This window comes from Cucurbita moschata, unplaced genomic scaffold, assembly GCF_002738365.1.
Source record: "Cucurbita moschata cultivar Rifu unplaced genomic scaffold, Cmos_1.0 Cmo_Scf00014, whole genome shotgun sequence".
Lineage (NCBI taxonomy): Eukaryota > Viridiplantae > Streptophyta > Magnoliopsida > Cucurbitales > Cucurbitaceae > Cucurbita > Cucurbita moschata.
The window spans coordinates 2,658,111-2,665,952 of NW_019268530.1; the positions used below are offsets into that span (position 1 = coordinate 2,658,111).

Here is a 7,842-nt window from a genome sequence, read left to right on the forward strand (position 1 = left end):
GTTTAATATAATTTATATAAAAAAAAAAATATCCTAATAAATTTAATAATATTTCATAAGGTAAATTCAATATAATTTTTGAAAATTTAAATTTCAAAATTTTTAAAAAGTAATTATTTATTTATTTATTTACCAATTAAGTATAGATATATAAAAGTGGGGTGGGACGTGGCCTGAAACCGAGAATATAATACCTATTTTCGACCCGTTTAGTTAATAGGAAGAAGTCTCTTCTCATTCCCTCTCTCATTCTACATTTAAATTGGAATTTTCGCTCGGGGACCACAAGCACGAGACAAATATAAAATTTTTGAATGTATATTTTAGTTTTAATTTTTGTAGATATTTAATTTATTTTTTTTTTTAGTTTTGATTTGATAGTAGTTGGTTGAGATGTCTATTTATGTTTGATAACTTTAGTCAATTTTGAAAGCCATAGAATTCGGTTTCAAAAAAGTTGGTAGTATTTATTTCCATTTTCTATTTAGGTTTGAAATCGACCTAGGAACTTCAAAATTGTTACAATATTGTTAATGGGACGACACAATTAAGAAAATATTTCATCGAATAAAAGTAATTGATGAATTACTACGATCATCGTATCCTGGAGCCTTGCAAACTCCACATATCTAAGTTCGAGTTCGAGTACGAGTAAAATTCGATAAAGTGTACAGTTTAACAACAAACCAAACTTCATTCTAACTTGACTCGTTGTAGTTAACGTGAATTGAAGTATCTCTTGAGAGCACATTTTTTCTTTTATGCACGCTTGTTCCTACTTTTTGTAAACCTCAACTCTCTATTGACTTGACCGTCAATATTAATTTGAATCAAACCACTTAGAGATTCATGCAAACATGAAGAGTAGATACTGACATGCTAATTGACATTGAATGATATCAATCGAGATTAACGATGGCATAAATCTTGTAGCACAATCAGCCAAAACAATGTATTGTATTTTTGGTGGATGGGTTAGACAAAGAGAGATGGGTATGAAGTTAGGGTGCATGGCCTAGACCGGAGGACATGTACACATTAAGGAGCGTATGGTATGGCCTATAAGTTGTCCCTTACAAAACAATGTCTATTTTTATACAAACACCTCTTACTTACTCAATGCTCCAAAAGCATTCCAAATTTCTAAGTTTCTCGGGAATATAAATTTGTTTTGTTGTGTGAGATCCTACCGAACATAAGGGTATGAGAACATCCCTAACAGATGCGTTTTAAAATCGTGAGATTGACGGTGATATATGACTGACTAAAGTGGGCAATAAATGCAAGCAATGAGTTTGAGCTGTTACAAATGGAGTCATAGCAAGACACTAGGTAGCGACAGTTTGCCTGGGGTGGATTGCTAGATCTCACATCGGTTGGAGAGGTGAATGAAGCATTTCTTATAAGGGTGTGGAAACCTCTCACCTCGTAGACGTGTTTTAAAGTCGTGAGGCTGATAGCGATACATAACGGGCCAAAACGGACAAATCTGATAGAGGTAGGGTTGAGCTGTTACGTTATTCTGAGTATTTTTTAAAACGTTTACAAAAAAATTGAAAACGATATTGCAAAATTTTTGAAACAAACGAGAAAGTTGAAGGGCATTATTCATAATTTAGCTTAGTTTAAACATCACAAACCTAGATCATCTCATCTCATCTCATGACTACCTTTCTCAACTCTAAAAAACATATATTTATCTACAACAAATGTCCGTCTTTCAAATGATTTAAAAAAAAAAAAACATGTTTTGTTTTTCCCATTTCTATGTACAACAACGTTAACATTAGTTTCAAACACTTTACTTCTTTTGGAAAGTTACCATACAGAAGAACGCAGATACACGGCTAATTACTCCTGTAACAATAAGATAGATCAAGCATTTGTACCAATTCTTGAGATCGTAGTTACTTTGCATTAGAGACCCACATCGTGTAATTAACCAAACTCCAGAGTACCTGCAAAATGGGAGCCAAAAGTTGTCAAAGATAATGAAAATATGTAGAGCAAGAACAATTTTTTGTGTGTGTATTTCTTGTTGATTTGTTACCTTTTAGCATTGGCTATAACAAAAGCTTCCAATGCCCACTTCGTGTAGCAAAGGTCGCCTATTGAATCTACGACTTCATTGTTGTCGTTGTGAGTTGCAACGAGCATCATAACGACAGGAAGTAGTACAGACCACTGAAATCGACACAACAATTGAATTAAACTCGAGTTGAATCGAACTGACCCACCTCTACATTACTAATCTATTAATATGTTAATGAGTTTTTACTCACGAGTTGGGCAGGGCCAGGTTCGAGGAAGATGGCTAAAGCATAGGCAATTCCAGTGACACAATAAACTAAGCAAAACAGCACGATGTAATTGTCTGTGATAGAAGATCTTGGATTGTTGAAGAAATAGAACATGGATAGGTACACCATAGGCTTTATGACTGCGTTGAAGAGATCAATTGTATCCTTTGCAAGAAAATAAGCTAGGCTGCTCATTCCTGAGGAGCTCTCTCTCCAATAATGCAGTTTATCTAATGAAAATGATCTCAAAGCTGTAATCTTGCACAGCAGAGCTGAAATTTTACAGATCCCAGAAAGGAAAATTTACCAATTGATGAATACAATGTTTAGTAGTTCTTGAAGAGTTTAGAGAAAAAGTTTTAACTTACAGACAGCTATGACAGTGTATGTATAACCAAGTGAGCCAAATGATTCATCACTCACTTTGGCTAATGTTCCCAAGCATATTCCAGCAAGCAATAGAATCAAATAATCTACAGCCTGTGTCCTAGCTTCCCTTAGTCTTTGCTTTCCCAATCTGCATATAATCAAGGCCATAACCTTTTAGAATACAGATGAAAAAAATGGAAATTTCGGCCACTAATGACACGGATTTGACACCGCTAAAACGAAACGCTTATATACGATTGATTACAAGGTCCTCTTTAGATTTGTATTGCTAGTTCTTGTTCGAACTTCGTAAGTTTTTGGGTTTAGTAGTAATTTAATGTTGTATTAGAGTAGAAGGTCTTATATTCGCACCCACAAGTAGGGGGAGCGATAATAATACGAATAAATAAATTTACCGTAACCCATCAAGCTAATCTCTCGGGTTAAGCAGTAATCTAACATCACCCAACAAAACAAACTAATGACATTCTAACAATTGGGGTCAGATTAAGCAGTTGATTGATTTTGAAAGATTGGGAACTTATATCCTTATATAAATGTGTATGAAAGGAGGGTATAGGAACATACCTTCCAAGAAAGTACTTATACTGTTGGGAGACACTAGGAGTTTTGCGGTTAGATAGATCACTTGATTTCAAGAAATTAAGTTGAATATGGTCTTTCTTCCTCTCTACGATGTGCTTAACATCCTGCAAAAACTCCCCTACAAATGACACAGAGTTACCAGAATCAGGAGAATCTGCTCCTCCACGGCTCGAGTTTTCACCAGCTGCTGAAGTTGACATGCCCTCAATACTCTGCAGCATGTCCATGGGGACTGGATACCCATTGTGGAGCATCCATCTCACAGGAAGTTGTTTGTAAGTAATACCCGTACTTGTGTTTAGTTTAACCATTCCTTCCAAAATGTCAATGAAATAGTCAGGTGGGTTAACTCTATCCGGGACTTTAATCCCAAGGGTCGCAAAATACTCCTCCAGTTTCTTTACTGGTCCATGGTACACTGTTAGCCCTCCTTTGGCTAGAAGAATCAACTCATCAAACATAGTGAACAATGTGTAGCTGAAGCATTTTAAGAGGGGGAAATAATGGTGTTATTTTCAGCTCATAAGAAAGTGTATTGATGATAGAGATTATTTTCAGCTCACTGTTGGTTTAAAACGTCTACTTTTGATTCTAACCTTTTTGAAATATCAAAGATACTTGCATTTGTTTTGTGTTTGAGTTGCGTACCTTGGCTGATGAACAACCATGCAAATGTTTACTCCTTCAAGAGCCTCACGTCTAAGTGCCTTGAGGAGCAACTGTGAAGAAGAACTGTCAAGACCAGAAGTGGGTTCATCCAAGATCAGAAGTGAAGGTTCCATGACCATTTCCAAGCCAACATTTACTCTTTTCCTTTGACCTCCAGAGATTCCTCTCTTTTCCACTGTTCCAACAAGGGAATCCCTCACTGCCTGTAGCCCCAAAGATTCAATGACTCTTTCAACAACAAGCACCTTTTCTGGTTTGAGCAAATCAGCGGAAAGTCTACAACAAACAACAAAAGCAATTTGAGTAACAAACGCACTAACAATTTCAATTCATTTAAACTAGTTTTGGGTGAGTTTGTAATGACTTAATGACTTTAAAAGAAACATTGATAGAAGAAGTGTTTTCACTCAAAAACACTTTTCCAAAAGTCATCCCAAACTCACCCTTACTCAGTGTTAATAGAAAAGAAGACGTGCCTGCATCGTGCACTAAACCAGAGATTCTCCTCTACTGTCAAATTCCCATGAACAATATCATCTTGTGGCACAAAACCGATGATTTTCTTATAAGAATGAATTGATTCCGGTTGGCCATTAATAAGAATCATGCCAGTCATGGTACAACCGGTCACTTTTCCAGCCAAAGCAGAAAGAAAGGTTGTTTTTCCGGCCCCTGATGGACCCATCACAGCAGAAACTTTACCAGGCATAATTTTCCCAGTAACACACCTCATCAAATGCCTATTTTTTCCTTTCAAAGTGATTGTCAAATCCTTAAAAGCAACCTCAATCATAGGCCTTTTCCTAATTTCAATATCAATATCATTTGCCATTGAGATCACTCCAGAAAAGGTCAAATTCTTATTCTGTTCTTGCAGGGCTTTCTCCTTCTCAATTTGCCCATACGCATACTTGAATATCTGGCTTTGTGTGTGCAATTGTTTGCCCTTTGGTGCATGCTTCTTGATGTTTTTATCACCTATCTCTAAATTGAAGCCTTCTTGGTTATCTGGATCAGTCTCAATTTCATGCAACATCTTTGTTAGGTTGTTATTTTTCTTCCCTTTCGATGTTCCAGATGATGAACTGCCACCTGTTTGACAGGAAATTGGTGCAAATATTGAGAAACAAATATGTAAACAATCCAGTTGAGATATAGATACCTCTCAAATTTTATAGCTTAGACTATAAGCTTAGTCTACAAACTCACAAAGTTGTGTCCATATAAGTATACTTTTAAAGTTCATAAACCTATTAGATAAAAAAAACTGAAAATTTAGAAACCTATTAGACAATTTTTAGGAACTTATTTTTCATTTAACGAACTTAATAAACATTAAAAATGTTACGATATTACCCATTGGTGGCATAGCTCCTAAGGCAGCATCTGTTCCAGGCTTAGGTTGGCCAAAGCCCTTAAGTTCTGGGTGTTTTGTGGACTTTCTACGAGAGAATGTGCGTGAGAACTGTGTTTGTAGCTCAACAGCATGTTTCTTGGCAATGTCTTTTGCAGATTTCCATTTCTCGCGTGCTTGTGCTGTTTCTCTTACACTTTGGACAGCCTTCTCTCTAGATTTCGCTTGTCGTCTCTCTCGAGTTGAGATGACTTGATCAGAGCAGTTATAAAAAATGATTAGAAGAAAACTTATTCCAGCCTGCAATCACGAGTAACCGATTAAAGTCAGGCATATTGTTAAGAAAATGAATAAAAGACTAAATTTACTTTCAAGTGTATTAACTTAAACTTATAATTCTAGAGTTGATTCAACGTGGGATCAGAGCCAATACCATTTCTTTCACTTGTTGAATTTTTTGTTAGAAATACGGCTTACACATTTGGGTTCAGAATTAGTGATTTGGAAACCATGCTTGGTAGTTATGAACATCTAAAGAAGCATGTCTAACAAGTGTTGGACCTACATATGTTAAAAACGAACGAGGTACTCAAACGAAGTGTTTGTGCTTCCTACGTTGTCTAATTTAGCGAATGATCATGAGTTTATAAGTAAGGAATACATCTCCATTAGTATGAGGCATTTTGGGGAAGCCCGGAAGCCCAAAACAGAAAAATATCGTACCATCATAGAGAGAGTCGTGATTCCTAACACTTCCCAGATCCCAAATTCTTTCCAAGACATGAACAAAGTAAAAAAGTCAATGAAAATCTACTTACAAAAAGCATGACACCATAAGCAGTGATGTTTTGATTAGCTGATTTTGGTGTACACGTTGCCATCTGGAAGCATTCTGTAGAGAAAGATATAGAAACAGATACTATATGATATTCGAAACAGAGACAAATCAAAAATAAGGAAGGAAATTGAAAACTAACTTTGCTGCGAAGTTGAACCAGTCCTGCAGTAATACCTACAAAAAAGAACAACAAAACCAGATAAAAGAGAAGACCCTAAAAACGGAAGAAACAGAGCATTAAAAGTGTTTATGTTTATAAAATAACAAGTAGAGGAAATGAGTAGTAATAGTAGTAGTTAGAGGATGATTATCAATACCCACTACTGCAAGGATTTTTGAGGATAGTGGAGGGACAATAGGATCCTGCAGAGCAGAAAACCTCATTACTACTCATGATATCGGCCCACACATCTGCGCCTCCGCAAGTGTGGTTAAGCTTTCCAGGAGGGAGTTGATAATGGTAACTGCACCAACAACAACACATCATTTCATTTCTCACACACAAAAAAATACATCTAAATTTCATTCATTTTATTAATAGCAAAAAATACATATAAATTTCATTCATTTTATTAATAGCACTTACGGTTCACAGATGCCTGTGCTTGTATTCAGCTTTGCAAGAGGGCAGTAAGCGCCCAATGGACAAGCTTCATTCACAACAACAAAGATATTAATACCAAACTCTTCAAACTCTTAATCAATAAATAAAAATGATTTTTTCTAAAATTACTTGCACCTAACTATTTAAAATTTCGAATTTTTGAAGCATTAAATTACCATATGTCTAAAATGAATGAAAAATAGGGTGAATAAATAAATAATTTTTCTAAAATTTTAAAAGAAATACGTTTGGAATATAAAATAAATTTAAGAACCAACCTTTTTTTTTATTTATTTATTAGAGAAAACCCTATCAAAGCCTCTCAGTCATATTTAAAAATAAAAACATATATATTTTTTTAATTTTCAAAACTTTGATTGGCTTTTAAAAATGTTGGTGGAAATTAAAAATAAAATCTAATTTGGAAATATTTTCGAAGTAAGGGTATTTTAGTCATTTTATTAGAGGATGATGTGACATTAATAAACTAAGGTGTTTTTCTTAATCTAGGGTCAAATAAACCTTGAATAGGGTATCAATTCTTCTTTAACTCGTGTGTCGGGTCACAAAGCAACTCTCTCTAACTCTTCTTTGGAGTCAGGTTAATTAATTTTTAATTTTTTTTTTTTAAAAAGATGAAATGCTGAAAAAGATACGAGAAAACAAGCTTAATTTAGAAAAAATTAAATAGCTATCCGACCATGAGAAAAGTGATTTTGAAAACGACAAGAACGATGGTAAGGTAGTGAAAGGAGGGAGACTTACGAATCATACAAGTGATGCCATGGGGGCAGAAGAAACCTTCACAACAGGTGCGGCATCTGATGGTTCTTGTAGGCATTACTTTAGTTTCCTTGTAGTCAACTTTGGTACCCATTCCAGCGCTACAAGCCCACCCTGGCTCGCACCCCGATACCCACGATGACAAATTGCAGTTCTTGTTTGGCTTCAAGTAATTCGTTCTCTTTGACGATGCCCTGCTCCCGAAGTAACTGTCCAGGTAGAATTTCACTTCCGCCGCCGTGCATATTCTCGATAGAATATCTGTTCAAACCCACCAACCAAATTACCATCCTTCCTTTTTTTTTTTTTTTTTTTCTCC

At 35.5% G+C, this 7,842-nt stretch overlaps 1 protein-coding gene across 1 annotated transcript in view; it reads right to left on the reverse strand.

Annotated features, from left to right (window-relative positions):
• Positions 1-1,671: 1,671 nt before the first annotated feature.
• The window catches only part of LOC111452389 (ABC transporter G family member 28), an 8,874-nt gene continuing 2,703 nt past the window's right edge, over positions 1,672-7,842 (reverse strand). Inside the window, exons 3-15 of the mRNA XM_023093080.1 lie at positions 7,506-7,784; positions 6,723-6,786; positions 6,454-6,600; positions 6,276-6,310; positions 6,117-6,190; positions 5,301-5,598; positions 4,421-5,036; positions 3,924-4,220; positions 3,258-3,752; positions 2,669-2,817; positions 2,283-2,572; positions 2,051-2,184; positions 1,672-1,958 (exon numbers count right to left, since the gene is read on the reverse strand). Of these exons, the coding sequence (XP_022948848.1) occupies positions 1,802-1,958; positions 2,051-2,184; positions 2,283-2,572; positions 2,669-2,817; positions 3,258-3,752; positions 3,924-4,220; positions 4,421-5,036; positions 5,301-5,598; positions 6,117-6,190; positions 6,276-6,310; positions 6,454-6,600; positions 6,723-6,786; positions 7,506-7,784 (3,035 nt within the window). The 3' untranslated portion in view covers positions 1,672-1,801. The remainder of the gene's footprint in view (positions 1,959-2,050; positions 2,185-2,282; positions 2,573-2,668; positions 2,818-3,257; positions 3,753-3,923; positions 4,221-4,420; positions 5,037-5,300; positions 5,599-6,116; positions 6,191-6,275; positions 6,311-6,453; positions 6,601-6,722; positions 6,787-7,505; positions 7,785-7,842) is intronic.